At 49.3% G+C, this 22,393-nt stretch overlaps 2 protein-coding genes across 4 annotated transcripts in view; one reads left to right on the top strand and one right to left on the bottom strand.

Annotated features, from left to right (window-relative positions):
• Window positions 1–227: 227 nt before the first annotated feature.
• Window positions 228–4,896, top strand: trim47 (tripartite motif containing 47). Its single transcript, XM_076167794.1, has 8 exons — window positions 228–435; window positions 695–906; window positions 1,541–1,586; window positions 1,689–1,784; window positions 1,946–2,170; window positions 2,451–2,473; window positions 2,611–2,732; window positions 3,388–4,896. Exons 1-8 carry the CDS (start codon window positions 253–255, stop codon window positions 3,915–3,917), a joined length of 1,437 nt encoding a protein of 478 aa, XP_076023909.1. The 5' UTR covers window positions 228–252; the 3' UTR covers window positions 3,918–4,896.
• Window positions 4,897–5,470: 574 nt separating this feature from the next.
• Window positions 5,471–22,393, bottom strand: part of LOC143014022 (tripartite motif-containing protein 3-like) — an 18,309-nt gene continuing 1,386 nt past the window's right edge. The window contains exons 1-17 of one of the 3 annotated variants that reach the window (XR_012965247.1): window positions 16,477–16,601; window positions 13,394–13,566; window positions 12,596–12,725; window positions 12,172–12,282; window positions 11,913–12,064; window positions 11,614–11,794; window positions 11,414–11,515; window positions 11,221–11,319; window positions 10,800–10,952; window positions 10,294–10,672; window positions 10,025–10,128; window positions 9,751–9,918; window positions 9,238–9,406; window positions 8,303–8,373; window positions 7,984–8,124; window positions 6,208–7,688; window positions 5,471–6,175 (exon numbers count right to left, since the gene is read on the bottom strand). Coding sequence is in view for 2 of the 3 variants with exons in the window: in XM_076167791.1 (XP_076023906.1) it covers window positions 7,536–7,688; window positions 7,984–8,124; window positions 8,303–8,373; window positions 9,238–9,406; window positions 9,751–9,918; window positions 10,025–10,128; window positions 10,294–10,672; window positions 10,800–10,952; window positions 11,221–11,319; window positions 11,414–11,515; window positions 11,614–11,794; window positions 11,913–12,064; window positions 12,172–12,282; window positions 12,596–12,725; window positions 13,394–13,539 (2,259 nt within the window). In the remaining variant the exon portion in view is untranslated. Of the gene's footprint in view, window positions 7,689–7,983; window positions 8,125–8,302; window positions 8,374–9,237; window positions 9,407–9,750; window positions 9,919–10,024; window positions 10,129–10,293; window positions 10,673–10,799; window positions 10,953–11,220; window positions 11,320–11,413; window positions 11,516–11,613; window positions 11,795–11,912; window positions 12,065–12,171; window positions 12,283–12,595; window positions 12,726–13,393; window positions 13,567–16,476; window positions 16,602–22,393 lie in introns of those variants that run through there. The other 2 variants (XM_076167791.1, XM_076167793.1) reach the window with 2 other exon arrangements.

Genomic DNA, 22,393 nt, shown 5'->3' with positions numbered 1-22,393 from the left:
TTCAGCTTCATCACCATAAACATGGACAAAGTCGAGTATTCCTACGATTTGTTCACTTCCGGGACGGTTCCCCGTACTTCGTTCCTATTGGCTGCAGGCTGCTGGACCGCTCCGCCTTGTTGCCGGATCTCGGGTGGAAAGTATAAAAAGTACCGCGGCGGAGAGGGCGGAGTCGTGTCTGATTGGCCAGAGGTGAGAGCGACTCGCGCCACAAATGGGCGCGCGCGTCCTCCCCAACGCTCACTAGTCAACATGGCGACAGCAGCGGCGGCCGGAGAGGAGCTGAAGAAGGAGCTGACCTGCGCCATCTGCCTGGACTTCTACAAAGACCCCGTCATTCTCAAATGCGGACACAACTTCTGCCGCTTCTGCATCTGCATGCACTGGGACGAAAATGGCGGAGATTACGGCTACCAGTGCCCGCAGTGCCGCACGGTCAGTGTCTCCGTGTGTGTGTGTGTGCGTGTGTGTTGTGTTCACGGTTACCGTCGTGCTTCCGGCGTGTTTGTTGTGTAACACGCGTGGAGAAGAACCGCATTATGTTAATTTAACGCATAAGTCGTGGGTCGTTTAGTGAAAATGGCCGCTTCTTTGTGGCATCAGCTAGCTTCACACTCACACAACAATGGCGAGCAGATTGTTCCTGTTGAGACACCAACATGGCTCATCCTCCGTCTCTCTTTGTTCCTCCCAGGTGTTCACCAAGAAGACCTTCACCAAGAACTACCTGGTGCAGAACCTGGTGGCCAAGCTGGACGACCTGGAGCGTCTGGGCGCTGGACCCGCACCGTCCAAGCCCCTTAAAGTCGATGGGAAGTGTGAGCAGCACGGAGAGGACCTGAAGCTCTACTGCCAGGCCGACAAGAGGCCCATCTGTGTGGTCTGCAGGGAGTCCAGGGCTCACAGGTGTGTGTGTGTGTGTGTGTGTGTGTGTGCAGGCAGTCCAGGGCGTAAAGGTGTGTGTGTTGTTGTGGCTTACATACATGTGTTGAGGCCGTGCTTAGTTCACTTGTGGTCATTCAGTGTGTTTACATAGGGAGGGTTCTTTATTCTCTTCATACACTGTGTGTGTGTGTGTGACGCTTCTGCTGCTCTCACATGGACGAGGTCATAGGTCAGGGGCCGTAGGTTCAGTGAAACTCCCAGTTTTGAGTCCGATGGAGCAGATTTAGGTTCTTTAGTTCCTCCAGCAGTGAAACCAAGAGAAGCTTTGTTTGGAGAGAGGTGTGTGTGTGTGTGTGTGTGTGTGTGTGTGTGTGTGTGTGTGTGTGTGTGTGTGTGTGTGTGTGTGTGTGTGTGTGTGTGTGTGTGTGTGTGTGTGTGTGTGTGTGTGTGTGTGTGTGTGTGTGTGGATTAACATGACAGAGACAGGCGGGGGAGTGAAGGTGAGACAGTACAATGAAGACGAGGCCATCTTCTTTCCACAAAAGAAGAAGAATTGGTGCCCCGGTGTAATCTGTCCTCCCTTTGTTGAGTCTGATCTGTAGGACTCAGCCTCAGTTTGAGCGTAAACATCTGAACAGCTGTTGTTTTGTTTCAGACATCATGACGTCGCTCCGATCCCTGAGGTGGTGAGCGACATGAAGGTGAGACCGTGACCTCCGACCTCACAACAAACCGTCAGGACCTGCTGGGCGGCTTTACTCACGGCCCTGTGTGTGTGTGCGTGTGTGCGTGTGTGTCCTCAGGTGGAGCTGAAGCTGAGGATGATGGAGCTGAACTGGCAGAAGTCTCAGTGCATGAAGGTGATCGCTGCAGACAAGCAGAACAAGAGTGAAGTCAGGGTACGTGATGAATCTGACTGTGTGTGTGTGTGTGTGTGTGTGAGCTGACTGAGCTCTGTGTGTGTGTGTGAGCTGACTGAGCTCTGTGTGTGTGTGTTACTCTGTCTCATCAGTTTCCTTCATTTCTTTGACTCTCTGTCGTCGTTGTCTTTGTCTTCCAGAAGGCGAAGCAGCGCCTGAAGGAGAAGATCGAGGGCGATGTGGGCGCCCTGGTCCAGTTCCTGCTGGACGAGCGCGACTCCCTGCTGGAGATCCTGGACGCGGAGGAAGTGGCCACCATGGCGGTCATAGACGACAACCTGAAGACGGTGGAGCGCGAGGCGGCGGCGGTGGACAAGGCGCTGAGCGACATCCACGCCCAGATCAACGGCAAACCCAACTTTGAGGTCAGTGTGACGCTTTGAGACGCAGTGCAGAGTTAAACGGAGGAGGAGGAGGCCGGCCGGTGGCGGTTGCTATGATACGCGGCCTGGCGACGGCGTGCTCTGGCTCGCTGTTGTTGTGCGTTAGAGAGGAGAGCGAGCGGGCAGAGACTCATGTAGGAGTTCATCTGCTGTGTCGCTGCTCAGTGTGATGCGTAGTGATGTGGGAGCAGCTGATGTTTGTAGGAAGTTTAGAGGCTGACTGAGCTCTGAGTTTAACCCTTTGTTTCTCTTCTTCCCTCAGAGTTTGGCTCAGACGTTTAACGAGTGAGTCGCTCTACCTTTCATTCTGTTCAAGCCCTTCATCATCATCATCACTCTGTCTCAGTTTAGAGTCTTTTAGAGCTCCATGAACACATTGATGAAGATGAGTGTTGTGACCTCTGACCCCTGCTCCTCCTCAGGGTGATCCACTGTAAACCCTTCACCTCTATGGAGTCTGCAGACTGCTGCCCCGAGTTCAACGACTTCTCTGGACCCTTCCAGCTCATCATGTGGAAGAAGATGATGCACGTGCTGCACACCAGTGAGTACACACACACACACACACGTGCTGCACACCAGTGAGTACACACACACACACACACACACGTGCTGCACACCAGTGAGTACACACACACACACACACATGCTGCACACCAGTGAGTACACACACACACACACACGTGCTGCACACCAGTGAGTACACACACACACACACACACACACACACACGTGCTGCACACCAGTGAGTGCACACACACACACACACGTGCTGCACACCAGTGAGTACACACACACACACACACACACACACACACACACACACAAGGGCTGCACACCAGTGAGTACATGCACGCACGCACACACACACACACACACACACACATGCTGCACACACACACACACACACACACACACACACACACACACACACACACACACACACACACACACACACACACACACACACACACACACACACACACACACACGTGCTGCACACCAGTGAGTGCACACACACACATGCTGCACACACACATGCTGCACACCAGTGAGTGCACACACACACGTGCTGCACACCAGTGAGTACACACACACACACACACACACACCAGTGAGTGCACGCACACACAGAGAATTTTGAGAATTTCGGACACATTTTGATGTCGTAGATGTAACCCCTCCCCCTCCCCCCACAGTGCCTCAGAACCTGACCCTTGACCCGGACACGGCTCACCCTCTCCTGCTCATCTCAGACTTTGACACCAAAGTGGAGGAGAGTCACATCCGGAACCCCGACCCCGACATGCCGGGCCGCTTCAACCGCTTCTGCGGGGTTCTGTCCACGGCCCAGTACTCCAGCGGGCAGCACTACTGGGAGGTGGACGTGAAGGACAAGGGGGTGTGGTACCTGGGCGTCACCACCGAGTGCAGCAACAGGAAGGGCTTCGTCAGCCTCACGCCCTCCGCCGGCTACTGGAGCCTGAGCCTGCAGGACCGCCTCTACGCCAACGGGGAGGACGGCCGCATCCCCGTCGCCGACTACTGGAACTCCCCCCGGGTGGGCGTCTTCCTGGACTACGACGGCGGGCGGCTGAGCTTCTACGACGCCGTCACCATGAGGAGACTGTTCATGTTCGACACCTGCTTCGAGGAGCCGGTCTACCCGTTCTTCAGCCCGGGGAAGAACGACCCGGGGAGCCGGCTGCAGATCTGCCACTACTACTGACGGGCTCCCAGGGCCAACCGGTGTTTACTACAGAGCCATGGATCCCACTGGGCCAAAAATGTGAGGGGATGAAGATGAGGGCTTCCTGTTCTTCCTCTTCCACCCAGCAGGTCCACTTCTCTGATCCAAACCCTTGGACTGGGACAGAGCCGTGTTTTGTCTTTGCCTCAGTCATCGTTGCCACTTTACTGTAATGAAGAGTTTGATTCCTCTCACGTGTGTGTGGGTGTGTGTGTGTGTGCCCAGGCTCTGAGTGTCTGTGGCGCTGCGTGTTCCTCACAGGAAGTGTCTGTGCTGTAACCTCACAGCTCCACGCCGGCTCTGATGTCCCTGCTGGCTCCAGTCCCACTCGTGGACTTTGTGGGCGCTGCATTCTTTCTTTTTTTTTTTTATTTTGGGCTTCTTTTTTGAGTCATTTTATATTTTTACTTCATCAGTTCTGTGTTTTTCCCTGTAATGACTCAGACTCTGCACCTTCTCTCTGCGGCGGCGCTCTCAAGGTCGCGCTGCCATTTTGTTGTGGATATTTGTATTGAAAATCTGCAACTTGGAATCAATTTGCCATTTTTGCCAGCAGCTGTGTTTCTAAACCTGAACGCTGCACTCCATGTTTCTACACTCATGAATGTTTGTACTTGATCACTTTTAATGATTTTATAATGCCTGCTACTAAGACGACGACGACACGGCCGACTGATCTATGAGCGTAAAGGTGGAGGAGCTTCTCCGGCTGTTTTGAATCTTTTCTGTACCGAAGCTTTCTCAGCATGTTGACAGATGTAACAGGAGACCGGCTCCCCCTGCAGGTCACAGGCTGTATTACCCTGCTTTATAGCGACGCTGCGTTCGGTCTGTTCTGTAGTTTGACTCTGTAACCAGTTTACTGAATCAGATGTGGGTCAGACGGTTTGTCTCCATCTCATCTGTGACCAATGTGCTCGCTGTTTTATAAAACTTGACTATCGGCATTAAATGGAAATAATTGCATTTTCTTGACCTCCTTTGCCTTTTTTGAAGTCTGTGGTTGTTTGTTTTTAGCTGTGAAGAGCTCAGTCTGAGGCTCCTCCCCCTCAATGAGGCTCCTCCCCTCAATGTGGAGCTCCTCATCAGACAAAATGACTTTCTACAAATGTTGTCTCTCCCAAGAATTCAAATTTGATACGTTTACGACAAATATGAGAAAATTGAGGATACATTTGAGAATCTTTGTCAAATTTGGGAAAAATCACGGCAAATTTGAGAGAACGTATTCCAGAACATGTACCACAAATTTTGTGAGAGCTTACGACATATTTCCGAGCAAATTTCCACACATTTTCGTGCGAATTTCACAAATTTTTGGGAAAATATCCAAGATTTGATTTATTTTCTCATGCTCTTGTTCTCGTATCAGAATCTCACTCCAACCAAACTATCCTGTGCCAAATTCTGCCATCGTGTTTTTGGTCTTTGACCCTTCTGCGGTTCTCTTGTTCTCATGTTCTCTGGTTCTCTCTCTTCAGATCCCAGTCTTAAGTCTTGTTGAAGAAAAAGCAGTGAAACATTTCATGGTGTCATTCTTTAATATTTACATCGTTCCTTTCTGCTGTAAATGTAGCATTTACTGCTTTAACACTGAGGTCGTGCAGGATTCTAGAAAGATGACTCAGTGTTTCTCTATGTGCCTCTTTTACTCCACACACACACACGAGTGAGACGCTGAAATAGATCAGTCAGAAGAGTCAAAGCAGGAGAACAAGGGGACAAATCAGACAAATGTCACTCAGAACAGGAAACAAGCAGAACAAAGGATCAAACCAAAGTGTGTGTGTGTGTGTGTGTGTGAGAGCTGGTGTCGTTTCTACAGAAAAGCACTGACGGACCAAACAAACACAAATACTGTCAAGTCCACGCTGCAGGTGCTTGTCAGCTCCAATAAGGATGTGATTATAATACAGAACACCTGACGATGTCGCCACACACAGGCTCATGTTACTGATACAAACTATGATCAGATCATAATAATAGATAATCAGATTATAACATCAACACAGGAAGAAAGGAGTTTGTCTGGAGAGGCAGAAGGTGTCGGTGCTACGAGTCAGGAAGCTTATTTACACAAAGAGACGACACACCGGTTAGAAAAATAATCTGTAGAAGAAATTATGAAAAAGAAAAATCGAAGAAAAATTCAAATAATCAACAAAGTCTTTTGAAAATATAAATTACAGCAAATAATGTCTATACAACTTTGAGCTGTTATGTTATGTTCACTACTACTTGGCAAGAGTGACACGCTCAAGAGTGACACGCTCCAAAGAGTGACACGCTCCAAAGAGTGACACGCTCCAAAGAGTGACACGCTCCAGTGTTGAAGTCCCGGCTGAAGCAGCAGCTTCCAGTCCAACAGCACAGACACAGATTCATATTTACACATCACATACAGGTGTAGATGTGAATACGCAAAAAGTGCAACTGGTAACTATAGTAACAAGATCAGACAGGAGAACAGAGGAGAGCTGAGCTTCTTTGGGTTTAAACTGAGTCTGGAGCTGAGCATTAATATTTAGTGGTTAAATATAAACATCTTATTCAGTTCATAACTGTGCTGATCAAAGCCTTTAAAGTTAACAAACTCATCCTTCTGACTTTAAATATATGAGTGTTTACAATTAAAATTCTTTCTGCTATTAACTGTTACTGTTGTTCTTCCAAATTGTTTATAAGTTATTATAATTAACCTCTAAAACCACACAAAATAAATCCTCTTAGCTCATCTCAAGTCCCAAAATAACATTTTCTCTATTACAGTTATATGACTCTAAAGGGCAGAATGACTCAAAAACAACATGTTCCTGTGTGTGTGTGTGTGTGTGTGTGTGTGTGTGTGTGTGTGTGTGTGTGTGTGTGTGTGTGTGTGTGTGTGTGTGTGTGTGTGTGTGTGTGTGTGTGTTGTGCTGAGGCAGCCATGACACTGACATGCCACAGTGTAACAGGAAGAGCCTGAGCTCAGAAAACAAGAAAAGCTTCACTGGTTTCTGTTTTTCTTTCTTTGCTTGTTGATGGCCTGCAGTGAACTCACACACACACACACACACACACACACACAGGAGTCAGACATGGAGCTGGAACACCTGATTATATATGTAAACATGTATATACATGTTTATATACTGTTTATGGACTGAACCAATGACATCTCTTTGATTATGGATAAATGAGCCAAATGTCTGAAGAGAAGTTTACTTCAAAGGTCAGTACATTTATACACCACCAGAGGGCAGCAGAGCTCTTTACTTAATTGGCCTTTTTTGAATCATACCTTTGATTTGACTGTTTATTTTTCTCTCTTGTTGGTGATTAGGATAAAGTTTTAACGTTCTTCTGCTTGTTTTGGTTCATTTATTCTTCGTGTTCAAACTTTAGTCTGAATTCCACTGAGAACGTTTCATGGGGAATATATACTATAGGTATAATATTATCATTATATAATACACAATTATATATATAACATATGATGTTGTGCTTTGGCGGGCTGTTGCAGCTCCATGTCTGCTCTGTTTGTGTGTGTGTGTGTGTGTGTGTGTGTGTGTGTGTGTGTGTGTGTGCGCGTGTGCGCGTGTGTGTGCGTCCCTCTGCTCACTGCAGGTAGCGGTAAACCTTGAAGCAGTGGTTTCCAGAGTCGGCCACAGCCACGTGTCCGTCTGAGGTGAGGGCCAGACCCTGAGGGCCGTACAGAGGATCAGCTGACGTGTTGATGTAGGACAGGAAGGAGCCGGTGCTGTCAAACACCTGCAACACAACACAGGGGTCATGGGTCAAAGGTCAATTTGTCGGTCAAAGTTTCAGGAAATTCATCGGAAAATTATCAGGAAGTTTCAGAATTTTTTCCTGAAAACTTGTCGCAAAATATGCCAGAAAGTTTCAGAAAATTTGTCGGAAAATTTGTCGGAAAATTTAGCAGGAAATTCATGCGTAAAATTTCTAGGAAAATATTTCGTAAAGTTTCAGAAAATTTGTCTGAAAGTTTTAGAAAAGTTGTCAGAAATGTCACATAATTTGTGAGAAACTTCTCCTGGATTCTCACCTGGATCCTGCTGTTCCCCCAGTCGGCCACGATGATGTTTCCGTTGGCGTCCACGGCGACACCAGTGGGAGCGTTGAACTGACCGTTACCTTCACCATGAGAACCAAACTTAAACAGGAACTCTCCATCTGCACTGTACACCTGAGAGAGAGAGAGAGAGAGAGAGAGAGAGAGAGAGAGAGAGAGAGAGAGAGAGAGAGAGAGAGAGAGAGAGAGAGAGAGAGAGAGAGAGATATTACTCTATGGATCCAATGCAGCTCCTGTGTTGGCTGGTGTGTGTGTGTGTGTGTGTGTGAGTGTGTGTGTGTGTGTGTGTTACCTTCACTGAGTGGTTGTGAAAATCCGTCACAATAATTTCATTCTTGTTGTTCACAGCAACAAAGTGTGGACCTGTGAGAGGAGGAGGAGGAGCTGTCAATCACTGAGTTTAGTTTCCATTCACTTTCTCTTCATGCTTTTAAGCCAGTGACACATGTGTTGTCATGGTTACAGAGTATCACTCTGCTGCGAGATGATGCATGCTGTATCAAATCACATTTCCCTCTCTCTTGGCTGAGGCATGAACCCTGGAGCAGCTCAGGGTCATGATGTCACACACGGATGCTCTTGTTAGTTTGGATCATTACGTCATCAGGTTACACACAAACGCACAATCACACAACATTGGGTTATTATTACATCAACATGTTGACGTGTGGCTGATCACTGCTCACACACAGAACCAACAATGTGTCAACAAGCAGAGTGCTCAGGGGCGGACAGGTCAGAGGTCAGAGGTCACTGAGAGGTTATCAAGGTGCCACACTGAGTACTTACTGAACACTGGGCCTGACTTATTTAAGCTCGGCCCAAGTTTTTCTGAGTTGGGAAACAGGTGGAAGAACAGAAAGAAAGAAAGAAAGAAAGAAAGAAAGAAAGAAAGAAAGAAAGAAAGAAAGAAAGAAAGAAAGTCAACGAAGTAAAAGGATAAAAGAGAAGCAAAGAGAGAAGCAAAGAAGCAAACGGAGGTGGTTGGGTGCAGGGTGTGTGTGTGAGAGAGAGAGAGAGAGGGCGACCAAAGGGGTGCGGCTACAAACATAAATGTTTACATTATTAAATAAGAGTTAAACATCATAATGGTTCAGTCTGTTGACATGGATCAGATCCTCATGAGCTCATCTGTGTGTCTCATGATGTAATGATGACATCAGACTCCAGCAGGGGGCGCCACAGCTCTCACCTAAACCTCCATGACCTCACTGATCCGGCCCTCACCTGCAAACTGTCTGTCTGACGTCCCGCGACCTCCGAACTTGGTCACCAGCTTCCCGTTGGACTGAAAGATGAAGACGCAGCAGGCTTTGTTGTCCACGGTGATGATGTGGCCATTCTTGTCCACAGCCACGCCTTTAGGTCCCATCAGACGACCGGCCCCGATCTTATTCTGACACACAGGAAGAGAGACTGAGTCTGATCACAGCAGAGGCTGAGTCTGATAACAGCAGAGACTGAGTCTGATCACAGCAGAGACTGAGTCTGACCTCAGCAGAGACTGAGTCTGATCACAGCAGAGACTGAGTCTGACCTTAGCAGAGACTGAGTCTGATCACAGCAGAGGCTGAGTCTGACCTCAGCATAGACTGAGTCTGATCACAGCAGAGGCTGAGTCTGATCACAGCAGAGACTGAGTCTGACCTCAGCAGAGACTGAGTCTGATCACAGCAGAGGCTGAGTCTGATCACAGCAGAGACTGACTGTGATCACAGCACAAACTGAGTCTGACCTCACCTTAAACTTGCCGTCAGAGGAGAAGATGCTGACCCATCGATTGTCGTAGTCGGCCACCACGATGTCGCCATTCAAGTCCACGGTGACGCCCGTGGGCCTCTGCAGTTGCCCCGGAGAACGACCTCTGACCCCAAAACGCATCTTGAACTGGCCGTCATTGGAGAAAACCTGCAACAGGTTCAACCATGGTGTTGATCTGGGGTCAGCAGGCACGTGGACATGTGTGTGTGTGTGTGTGTGTGTGTGTGTGTGTGTGTGTGTGTGTGTCTCTCACCTGGATGCACTGGTTGTTGCTGTCGGCGACCACCACTCTGCCGTTGCTGGAGGCTGAGATCCCCTGCAGGTTGGTGAACTCTCCTTTCTCTCTGCCTCTGGAGCCTGAGGACACAATCAGACTCAGTCACACTCAGTTAAACAGGTGGACTGACTGGATCATGGCCCCCTGTGGACCTGGTCTGTGGACCTGGTCTGCGGACCTGGTCTGTGGACCTGGTCTGTGGACCTGGTCTGTGGGCCTGGTCTGTGGACCTGGTCTGGACTCACCCACTCTGTAGATGAGCTCGTCCTCTATCGGGTTCTCCTTCTTCTTGGTGGTGCTGTACATGCTGGACGGCCGCCTCACCGCCTTCTGCCGGATGTGTCCCCCCGTCCCGCTGGGAGACTTCACCCTCCTCTTCACGTCGTCGGGGGACTGCGGGACGTCTGAGGGTTTGACGGCCCTGAGGCGGAAGGGGCTCCCCCGTACGGGCTGCCCGTACAGCGACAGGGCGAAGGCGTACTCGCCCTCTGAGCGTAACGTGTAGCCGACCTCGTACGTCCCGTTCTTATTGTCCGTCACCTCCGCCTCCGCCGCACGGCTGCCATCGGGCGACGTGATCTCTGCTTTTAAAACAGCGTTTCCTGTCCGCACCAGGTCTCCGTCCTGCAGGGGAAGGACATGAACAAGAAGGAGCCGCGTCACCTTCATGACCTCACAGAAGACCTCAACCAAAACGTCCACAACCAAACACTCAGACAGGAGTAAGAACTGAGTCATTCCAGCTGCCTACTTTGTCTTTGGTTGTCACGGTGACGGTGTGGTGCTGGCCGGTGGCGGCGTGCCGGAGACCCTCGCCCGTGGCCACGGAGGTGTGAGCCACGGCGGCGGTGGTCAGCAGGACCCCCAGGTTCTGGATGGAGCGCCGCAGACCTTCAGTCTCCACCTGGACGGGGAAAGAACCGGAACGTTTCTGACCCGATCAGTTTCATTTCATACTTTGATCGGCTCTGGTTCTGACTGAGAAGCTTCAAGACAGAAATACATCTAAGTTATAATTTATAAACCCTGAGTTTATCATGTTTCTGATTGTTTTGGAAGAAAGAAACCAGAGAGTGAGACAGGAAGACTCAGTCACAAACAGGAAGTAACAACTCTCACAAGAGCCAACCACAGGCCTCCCCTCCTGTACTTCCTGTGGGCGGGGCGGGTACCTGACAGCTCAGGTGTGCGTTCTGATGCGGTCGCTCTGGGAAGTCGTGCCGAGCGAGCGCCGTCACTCTCTCGCTCATCTGCTTCTGGACCAGCAGCACCTACGGGTCAGAACAGGAAGAGGAAGGTGAGCGCCACTGGACTTCTGTGCTGCGTTTCCATGGTAACTGAGGGCTGACCGCTCTGCCGGCTCACCTCTGTGGCGCTGCCGTGGCTGAGAGCCTCCTCAGTGAAGCTGCAGCTGCTCTGGATGTGCTCCTTCCCCTGCAGGAGGGACGAGATCTGGGCCTGCAGGACCTGAAGACAGGAGAGAGGGAGGACAATGAGTAGAGAGGAGAGGAGAGGAGAGGAGAGGAGAGGAGAGGAGAGGAGGGGAGAGGAGAGGAGTGTGTGACCTTCTGCTTGGAGCTGCAGATGTTCTCCAGGTCAGTGATGAGCTCTGTCTTGCGTTGGTTCATGGCTCTCTGCAGCTCCTCAAAGGTGTTGGTGATGTCAGTCACTGCTTCACTCTTCCTCTCGTTCAGCTGCCGGGAAATCTCTGAGACCAGCTGGATGGCTGCTGTCAGCTGAGGCAGCCTGAGAGGAAGAGGAGGAGGAGGGTCTTTCAATTCTCATCCAGCTCATGAAGCTCATGAAGCTCATGAAGCTCATGAAGCTCATGAAGCTCATGAAGCTCTGATCTCTGAGCTCTCACCGGCTCTGAATGGCCTCCAGCTGGGTCTTCAGAGCCTCCTTGTGTTGCTCCACCACGTCCCTCAGAGGAACGGTCACATGCTCCCTGTGCTCGGCCTCGGTGCAGTCCAGACACATGGCCGTCTCACAGGACTCGCAGTAAAACTCCATCACCTGCAGGGGGAGACACGGGGGCTCAGAGGGCAAAGGACTCCAAACCCTGTCTCTGCTCTGACATGAACATGGGGGTCTAAGGGGTCCTGGTCTGGACCGGTCCTCACCTTCCCCTCGTGGTTCGGGCAGCACAGCGGCTTCCCTGCTGCAGCGGCGCTCACCGACTCCAACACGCTGCAGGACTCGGGCCGCGAACACCCGGGGTCTCTCTGGAGGACCTGCACACACACACACACACACACACACACACACACACACACACACACACACACACACACACACAGGTAAAGCTTCTCTGCCTGCTGTGTTTCTGTAATTGAGTTAGATTGTTTTGTAGCCTGGTTCATAATGAGCTGCACCTCTTTGCTCTGCAGCTTTAAGAGTCAAACAGGACTTAGACCTACCATGAGCAGCTACCATGAGCTCACAGTGCAAAAATGCCCCCCCCCACACACACACACACACACACACACACACACACACACACACTATCTGAGTGTAATCTGAGTGTAAACGGTGGAGGAGCCAAACCTCCATTAGATTGGTGATGAAGAAGTTGTTCTGCAGGGCGGAGACTCCTCTCTCCGGCAGGATGGACGTCTGCCGACACACGGGACAAGAGAGCGTCAGAGACTCTGGGGGAATGTAGTTCTGGAGACAACTGGAGGGAGACAAGGAGGACAAGGATGTGAGGAGATACCTGGAGGCTTCAGGGTCAGAGGTCAAAGGTGAACACTGTGCCTCCTGCTAAACCTGCAAATCTACCAGGAGGATCAATTTGTTTCCTTAACAATTTCATTTGTTTCGAGAATCTGGCGCTGATTTCTGCCTTTGGTTGAATAAAATAAAAGCTTTAAGCATAAAAATAAAAGCCCTAACAGGAGCAGCTGGTTAGGCTCATTAGAGACAGAAATGAGTCCAGATCAAAGATGAATCCTGCAGGGAACAGAAGGTCGTTGTCAAGGAGACATGTCTGCTGTCGTGCGACTTTGGCTACATACTAACACACACACACACACACACACACACACACACACACACACACACACACGTGCAGTAACAACACGTGAAACCCCAAAAACAACAGTCTGCTCCGGATCACGCAGGGCACGCGGAAACCAGGGATTACCACGGTGCTGAGGTCAGCAAACGCACCACGGAGAACACAGAGAACATGGAGCAGAGATGAGAAACAGCACGGCTCAGTGAACCACGCCACTGTGTCACATGTTTAGGAGGACACCACACTGTTAGTTCATCCCAAGAGGAGGAGGTGGAGGAGGAGGAAGAGGAGGAAGAGGAGGAGGAGGAGGAGGAGCAGCTGGTTACCTTTCACAGAAGGTGTGCAGGCAGGGCAGCACCTTGGGGACTTGGTAGTGATCCAGGCAGATGCTGCAGACCAGGAACTGCTTGTCTATCTGCCGCACCACCGGGCTGGAGCCCCCGGCCTCACGCTTCGCCATGGCAGACGACATTCACAGCCGCGGGCAACGGCGCTCCACCTGCAGGGCGACACGGAGACACGCAGACAGACAGGCTGAATGATGGGTCGCATCTCTCACCTGTAGCTTCTCCACTCACACTGGGTGCAGACAAACATTACAATATCACCTGAGACAACCTCCCAGCAGACTGACAGACACACACACACACACACACACACACACACAGCAGATAAACCAGTATGTCCACGTGATGAAGGTTTGATTAACGGCTGCCACACGGCCAAACAGGAAGTAACCACAGGCTTTGTGAGGTGCAGCATGTGGTTAAAGAGCCTTTGTGTCGTCTCACACAGGTACACACGCACACACACACTCACACACACTGTCACAGCCACACACACACACTAGTTATACACGTGTGACTCATCTGTTTGCTTCTGTTTCAATCATTCTGTATCAACAACAACAACAAGTCACCAGAAATGTCCGAAATGCTACAAACCACAGAAGAAGGGCCAGGATGTGAAAGCTCTGGTGACTTGTTGGTCTGTGGCACGTTAGGATGCAGTGAGACGGCCTGGGCAGCTGATTGGTCCTGATCTATACTGGATGGATCTGTACACAGATCACACAGCAGCAGAAGGCTTCAGTCACACAGTTCAGCTCATAAACAGCATCGTCGTGCAGCGCTATCCCTCTGTGTCGGTCCACAGATGGATCACAGCCTCACTTCAGTGGGACGTCTCTCATGCTTCACCCGATGATGAAGCTCATCTACGTTTAACAGCCACCACGACAGAAACGACAACAACTCTGCGCTGCGAACACGACAACACGACAACACGACAACACGACAACACAGAGTCCTGCCTCGCTCACGTTCATGTTAGAGATGCAGCTGTGACATAATCTGCCTGGCAACAGGTGGCAGCGCCGACCCAATCTCCATCCTGGCCCATTCACAGACCCTTTACTGATTACACTCCAACGTTCATGATGCCTCGGTCTCTCAGCTCCATTCATCTGTCAGGAGGTCCAAATGGAAATAGGATCAATTGTGTTGAAGAAATATTCAACCACACCAAGTGGATGATCTCACATGAGGACACATGCAACAACATCACATGAAACACTTTTAATTTGTACATTTTACAGATTTAGGCCCTAAACACTTTGGATGAAGACCATCTGAGCTTCATCTGTGTGTGATCAGCAGGTCCACTCTTCACACAGCAGCCTGAGCCTCAGACCCTAAACCCTGACCTCAAGGTAGAGCTGGGAGAGGAACACACTGACTGAATGACCAGCACACACACACACACACACACAGCCAGTATCTTTCCAGTTTTGCAAAGAGGATCTTGTGACAAATTCTGTACATTCACTTCTCTGCACATGCACACTCTGAGTAAAGAAACAGGTTTGTTCCCTCTGTGTGTTGGAGGTGAAGCCGACACTTCAGGCGTCTCCAGGTTTCACTTGGATCACGATTCAGTAACTGGATCGTCCCTTGATAGAGGAAATAAAGACGCGTTCAGGTGCTTCAGACTGCAGGACGTCTCCCTCAGGACCGCCCCCCTCTCTCTCTCTCTCTCTCTCATCTAAATATAGACAGACGTGAGCGGTGACACGGCGGCCAGGAAGCCATGACACTCAATCTAAAACAGGACCTGGGGTCTCAGGACGCTGGGGTGTGAGGGGGGCCGCTGCCCGTTTGTTTACTCTGCCTTCTATTTTAAACCCAGATATGTGCGGCCTGGAGTCCGGCTGATCCACATGAAGCAGAGGAGGAGGAGGAACTTTCTCCTCTCAGACGCTCCAACAGAGCGAACACACACAGGAAACCCTGATCAATACAGGGAGAGAACGGGACAACATGATTGATTTGTTGATGTGTTATGAACTTTGGCCTCAGCCGACACGTCGACGACTATGATGACAGCCAGACAGAAAGTTAGCTTTATGTTAAATATACACAATAAATAATCTCAATTATGGATTGGATGCAGCGGGACGAGCTGGTGTGTACGCGTGTTTGTGTGTGTGTGTGTGTGTGTGTGTGTGTGTGTGTGTGTGTGTGTGTGAGAGAGAGGGATGCAGAGTGTCGTGGCTGATGCTTGAGAAAGAAGCAAAACTTGCCATTTAAATGAACTGACTGATCAACTGACACACACACACGAGGCTAACAACAAAGCAACATGAACACATAGCTTCCTTTTCTTAAATCCAGGTTGAGGCCATAAACCTGAGAAAGCTTCAGTGGAGGAGCTGAAACAGGAAGTGAGACCTGAGCTTCTCTCCTGTCTTCATTCTTGCTTGATCGTCTTTGGCTCTCTGGATTCATTTATCAGGTAAGTCAACACAGAACAGGTCTTTATTAAGTTTATGTGTCGGATTAGCCTCAGCACACACTCACAGCTGATCTGTGTTTGTCTCATGTGAGCTTTTATTCTGACAGGATTGATTCTTTACGATGCTGCGTTCAGGCTCAAACCTTTCTCCCAGCATGTCTGATCCTGCAGTGTGTGTCAGCACAGCAGTGAGATAATGACACAAACAACAACAGAGCTGAGTCTGACTGAGCCCCAAACACTCAGCACACTCAGCATTAGTTTGCTTCTTCCATGTTTCTGGTTCAGGTGAGTTTATAAACGACAACAACAACAACTCTGCTCTGCTTTCACACCTCAAGATCCTCAGGTAAAGACTAAAACAAGACACACACACCAGACTGAGGGACGACGAGTCTGCTCTCACTTTACAACTGACTCCTACAAGAGAACTGCTTACTAACGAGTCACTGCAGGACAAAAGATACACTTCCTTCTGGAGGAACAACAAAGCAAAGTACAACTTTCTCCAGATTGCACTGAGTCCACATGCGGCGCCTTTAACACACACACACACACACACACACACACCGACAACACACACACACACACACACACGTGCATAAAGTGTACGTACTGTCAGCAGAGTTGATCAAACTGAAGGCTCCATGGCAGTTGTGTGTGTGTCTGTGTGTGTCTGTGTGTGGGTTATGTCATTCTAAGGAGTCAGCATACGCCCTGACTCACACATGCACGCCCACTTCCACTCAACTCAGTCCTCTTCCCTGTCCCCCCCTCGCCCCATGCAGCACACACTCTCTCACACACACACACACACACACACACTCACACACTGAAAAAGTTAAGGAACAAAAACAGGGCGGGCCTGTAGGGTGAAGGTCCCTCCCACTGCCGGTATTCTTTACAAGCATGAGCAGACTGAAGCTCCGCCCCCTGCCATGCTCTGATTGGCTGGGAGGCTCAAACTCACAGACGAGGGCGATGATTGCGTCATTGGCCAAGAATCCCTGCTGGCCAGAGGGAGACAGAGGTCCAAACTGGAGCAGAACAGTGAGGAGACAACAAGCTGGAGTCCAGGGACAGAGTCTATGTGGGTCTAGGTGAGTCTAGGTGAGTCCCAGGATGCTGGTCTCTCTCATGCTGGTCTCTATCTGGGTACTTGAGAGTTTGATATAGTTTCAGAACATCGGGAACTGGAACAACAGGATCAGACACCATCACTAACACACACACACACACACCCACACCCACACCCACACACACACACACACACACACGTACCATGTCCAGCTCAGGGTCAGAACACTGCAGCTTCCTGTTTTGTTCCCATAGTGTGAGCTTCCTTAAGTACACTATAGTGACGTCACCAGAGCTAACATAGTTACAACAATGATGTCATCACAACTGACAAAGTTACAACATGGACGTCACTAAACTACATTATCCATGAATCCAGCACTGATGTGTGTGTGTGTGTGTGTGTGTGTGTGTGTGTGTGTCTTATTCTCATGTCCTCCTACAACCTGAAGCCTTTTGTTACATCATCATGTTTAAGTTTATTAAGGCCACGTTGGTAAAGTGATCATCGACTAATCTCATTTTCCAAAGCTTGGTCTAAGACTTCCTGTGATCGGCCTATATTCACTTTAACTCCAGCTGATCATCATCATCTATCAATATCAATATGTAATCCATATGTATCCAGAACAGATCAGACACAATCACCCACACTTATCAGCTTAGAGGTCCACATGATGTCACAGCCCAGTGATGATGTCACCCTGTCTGTGACATCAGAGCAGGTAGAGGAGTGTATAAAGGTCGTGACCCAGCAGCTGGGACTCTGCAGACCTGGTTCTGCTCTGTGTGGAGCTGCTGGTCTGAGGGTTAGTCTGGTGTTTCCTTCAGGCACTGACTGAGGCCTTCAGCTGATCAGATTACTGGGGGTAGAAACAAATAGTTTCTAAAGAAAACACCAGAATAAAGACAACCATCTGTGGTAAACTAGATTTGAGTTGTTTCTATCTGGATTCTTCTTCTCTTGCTCCTCACAGAGAGAAACACCTGCACCTCTTAAGGCTCAGGGTCCAATCAGAGAGGTGGAAACATTCATCTGAGTTTAATCTGAGGATCGACTTCATCATTCCCCCCAAACTAAACAAACATTAAAGACCAACTCCCATCTACACATGTGAACACAATGATCAGTTTCCTGTTTACCTGCACCATAGGGCCGGGTCACAGGCAGATAGATCCACACACATGTATGATCCAACTCTCACTGAGGGCAAACGCCTCATCCCTGCACGGACAATGATGCTGAGCTCAGCACCAAAGCTTCACTGCTGCAAACCAAACCACACGTTCATCACAATACAGAGCTGCTGGAGAGAGAGAAGCACTGATGGAAACACAAACCCCTAGGACCCTACAGCCTACACCGCTACACCGCTACACCCTACAGCCCTACATGCCTACAGCCCTATGACCCTAAAGCCCTAGAGCCTAAGTAAACAAATGAGTTACCAATCAAAGTCATTGATTGAAGAACAAACCCTCCGTGTCAAAGGGACGATGAGTCTCCATTTACAACATCAATGTAACATTTTGGCAACATTGTGGGTTAAAAGCGATTCTCAACTCAGAAACCTGAACCCAGAACGCAGCGACTGAGCGATTGAATGAAGTCATAATCCTGATATTCATCTTTTGTAAGTGTGTACACTTGATGATATCCAAATTCTCTTCTTCCTAACGAGTAAAGGAGTAAAGGAGTGCAGCAGCTCTTTACATTCTGGTGTTAACTGGTTTATCTTCACAAATGATGAGGAAACGTCTTAAAGCCTCAGGCCTCTCTGTCAGGATCCTGACCTGCTTTCACCTGCAGGAGCCGTTTGAGCCTCAGGGTCCATCATCATCATCATCATCATCATCATCATCATCATCATCATCATCATAACAGAACCTCCAGCTGGGCTCCACTCCTATGACAGAAATAAGCCGTTTGCTGCAGTCACATGTGTTCAGCATAGAGGTCACATGGTTCTCAGCGTAACCACGGTGATACACCTGACGCCGCCTGGTTTCGTGGCTTAATCTGGCGAGATGGAGTGTCGGCCAGCTGCATTCTGGGCCCTGGTGACCGCTGTGGAAGACGAACCTCAGCTCAGGACAAGAGGCGAAGGAGGACAAGGAGGAGGAGGAGAGCAAGGTGAAGAGGAGATAAAGGTCAATAATGAGGGGAAGGAGAGCGGAAAAGAGCTCAGAGCCACGAAGAAGTTATGAGGAGGAAGAAATTCACCCACACACATTTACACACACTACACACACACACACACACACACACATACAGACACTTCTCCAAGTCAAGCCCCAATTTCCTTATTACATAGCTGCTCAGATTATATAATATCACACACACACACACACACACACACACACACACACACATACACACACACACAGTCATTTATTTTCGAGTCACTGCAGTTAAGCCCCCATTTCCTTATAATGTAGCTCATAACATAGAACACACACACACACACACACACACACACACACACACTCAAGCAGAGCTAAGGACTGATGTAACTGTTCAGTGTACAGAACAGTTACACACAAACACACACAGACACACACTGGGCTCATAGCTGTGACGTTCTGATGGTTCAGCCTGTGTGTATGTGTGTGTGTGTGTGTGTGTGTGTGTGTGTGTGTGTGTGCAGTTCCCTTCGCTCTCCTGCACACTGCAGTCTTAAGCCTCCACACACACACACACACACACACACACACACACTGTACGTCTATATATAGAGCCATCGCAGCACTAACAGGCACGTGTGCAGAGCCACACACTTCAGACGCACACACACACACACACACACACACAGATAGCCGGAGTTAGAGTCGACTCAGCGTCACAGAATGTCCACATGTCAACCAGCACAAAGTTTCAAATCAAGAGTTCAGTGTGAAACGATTGACTATCAAGACATAAAAGGGGCGGAGTCACAGCGTTACAAGTTCAACAGAAGCACCAAGCTTCTTTCTAAATGTTTCATTGTCATCCCAGTCTGGAAAGTCTGGAAAGTCTGAATGAACCAAACTCTCCTCGTTGTGTCAGCGGCGCCTCGTTGTGTCTCATCAGTACGGACAGAATACAGGGAGGGGCTGTAATTAGGTACTGACGCCATAATGATCACCCTGAACGACTCTGTGGCTGATAATTATACCTGCTGAGCCTGATGGGACAGACGGTAGATACTGTCCCTACTCAGAGAAAGCACCTCCCAGCTGTCCGGTCTCAGGTTTTGCTGTAAAATCAAGATTTATTTCTGCGGGTGTACTGAGAAAATGATGTATTATATGCGATGCTGACTGGCAGAATGAAGTCAGTATGAAAGCAGCTGCAGTCTGATTACTGTTGTTTATGTTGTGTTTGTATTAGTGTGACTAATACGGTGAGGAGTACTTTCATCGCCACATATTTGCGTGTGTGTGTGTGTGTATAAGAGCTGTTAACACACACGGATACCTGTAATCCACACAATGATTTATGGGTTGTAAAACGCCCAGTGCTGGATTGAGATGCAGCGAGAGCTCTGCAGCTGTCTGAGCTCCACAACGACCCTGAGGGAGGGCAGGTGTGGGCGCCCCACTCTGTTCACACACACACACACACATGCTCACACACCTGCGCCTCACATTAAGCAAACCAGGGGAGGAGAAATGTTGAGTTTCCTCTAAATGTTTAGCATGAAAGGCAGCATGGAGTCAATCTGCACTCAGGGTTAGAAGTAAAACATAAAGTATGAAAAGTGAACAAGTGAACTCCTCTACACTCCTCCGGACTTCAGTCCAACATGAAAACAGTCTGCTGGAGTTAGGAACCACTTAACATCAAACGCTGCCGTGGCTTCAGGCAGAACCTGAGCAGAATCTGAACTGAAGCTGTTTAAACTGTGAGTCTGTGAAACTGAAGCGGAACAAAAGCATCATAACTCTAATCTGTGTCTGATGTGTACATTCATGGGGCGAGACGTGATGAAGCATGTGTCCTCCTCCTCCTCCTCCTCCCCCTCCTGTGAGCAGCATGTGCCTCGGGGCAGAGGCGCTGATCCCCACATAATGTGTTTCTTTAAATAACTGAGTGAATGGACGCTGGGAGCTGAACCTTTGTTCATATAAAGGAATACTTCTGCGTCACAGAGTTTAAAGGGATCTGAGCCCACGGCCAGGAGTTCAAGCAGCAGCGTGTCAGGAGCGGGTCCTCGGCCCTCAGTTTGGAAACCCCTCAGCATCATGACATCATTAATCCTCACGATTCACACGGCCAATCAGCAAAATCAGCTGAAATATCTGCATCTGTTTTCACTCATGATGCAGGGTGATGTAAGCCGGCTGTACATTTAAGCTACGGCGTCTTTAACTCCACTAAAGTTCACTTTAATAAAAGTCGTTCTTTCCACTGAAGCTCCAATATTAAAGCTTCATTCCTTCATGAAGCTCACAGTCGTCATGGTGACAAAGATCTCAGACGGTGAACATGAATCAGATTTACTGTGTAAGTGATGACATGTGTGTGTGTGTGTGTGTGTGTGTGTGTGTGTGAGCCAACAACAACTAACCACAGGAACATAAACACCGCTGTAACATGACACACACACACACACACACACCACTGGCACGCAGCATTGATTCACACGACTGCCAAAAGATCACAACACTCGTTACTTCAGAATAAAAGCCTCAGGAATGTAAACACGACGAGGAAAGAAGGAATTATGAGGGGAAACCACGGCCCAAGTTGCCGTGGTGATATGTGGTGTGCCTTTATCATTCACGTCTTCTTTGTAATCACAAAAACTGGATGAAAGACGACAGCGACGTCATCAAACCTAACAAAAAGCTACAACAGTGATGTCACCAAGTTAACAGAGTAACAACAATGATGTCATGATGTCTCCAGAGGGCTCAGCTGTGAAGTCTGACCCCCCCCCCCCCCTGTGAGGTCAGTGTTCTCTGCTGGCTCCGCTCAGGTTCATGATGAAGTAAAGATGATGTCATATGAAACGCTCATTAAAAGGCACAATATGGCCGCTTACTATTACTGCTCTCGCCCGGGCAGAGCTCCAAATACACACAGCTGACGCCACTGCACACACCGAGCTCACCACCAGCACACGTGCGCACACAGATACACACGTGCACACACACACACACACACACACACACACACACACACACACACAGAGTTCATTTCATCTCTGTACATTAGAGGAGACGTGAGGGGGCGGAGCCTGAGGACACCCCTGGTAGTTCAGCCGGCTTGTGACCTTTACAGGGGCGCTCGACCTTACAGGAAACGCCCGACGTCACAAAGGTCGCCTGAGATAACGGCAGCGAGCAGAAGAGGCAGACGCAGAGACGGGAAGTCAGAGCTGCACCAACATTTGCGGAGCGGAAGAGAAATTGTGTTGCCGTAACCCGTGGCAACGCCGTCGCCTTAGAATCGGTGGAGACGGCATGGAGAG

Source organism: Genypterus blacodes, unplaced genomic scaffold, assembly GCF_046128005.1.
Source record: "Genypterus blacodes isolate CSIRO-AG114 ecotype Tasmania unplaced genomic scaffold, CSIRO-AGI_Gbla_v1 ptg000175l_1, whole genome shotgun sequence".
In the NCBI taxonomy this organism is placed as follows: domain Eukaryota; kingdom Metazoa; phylum Chordata; class Actinopteri; order Ophidiiformes; family Ophidiidae; genus Genypterus; species Genypterus blacodes.
Note: the sequence above shows the minus strand (reverse complement) of the source record. Positions and strands in the feature narration are given on the sequence as shown.

What these genes read in the sequence shown, in the direction of transcription:
- trim47 (XM_076167794.1), top strand. Translation starts at nt 253, where the DNA reads ATGGCGACAGCAGCGGCGGCCGGAGAGGAGCTGAAGAAGGAGCTGACC. An exon ending in AGTGCCCGCAGTGCCGCACG is followed by an intron (nt 436 to 694) that starts GTCAGTGTCTCC and finishes TGTTCCTCCCAG; the next exon opens with GTGTTCACCAAGAAGACCTT. An exon ending in AGGTGGTGAGCGACATGAAG is followed by an intron (nt 1,587 to 1,688) that starts GTGAGACCGTGA and finishes GTGTGTCCTCAG; the next exon opens with GTGGAGCTGAAGCTGAGGAT.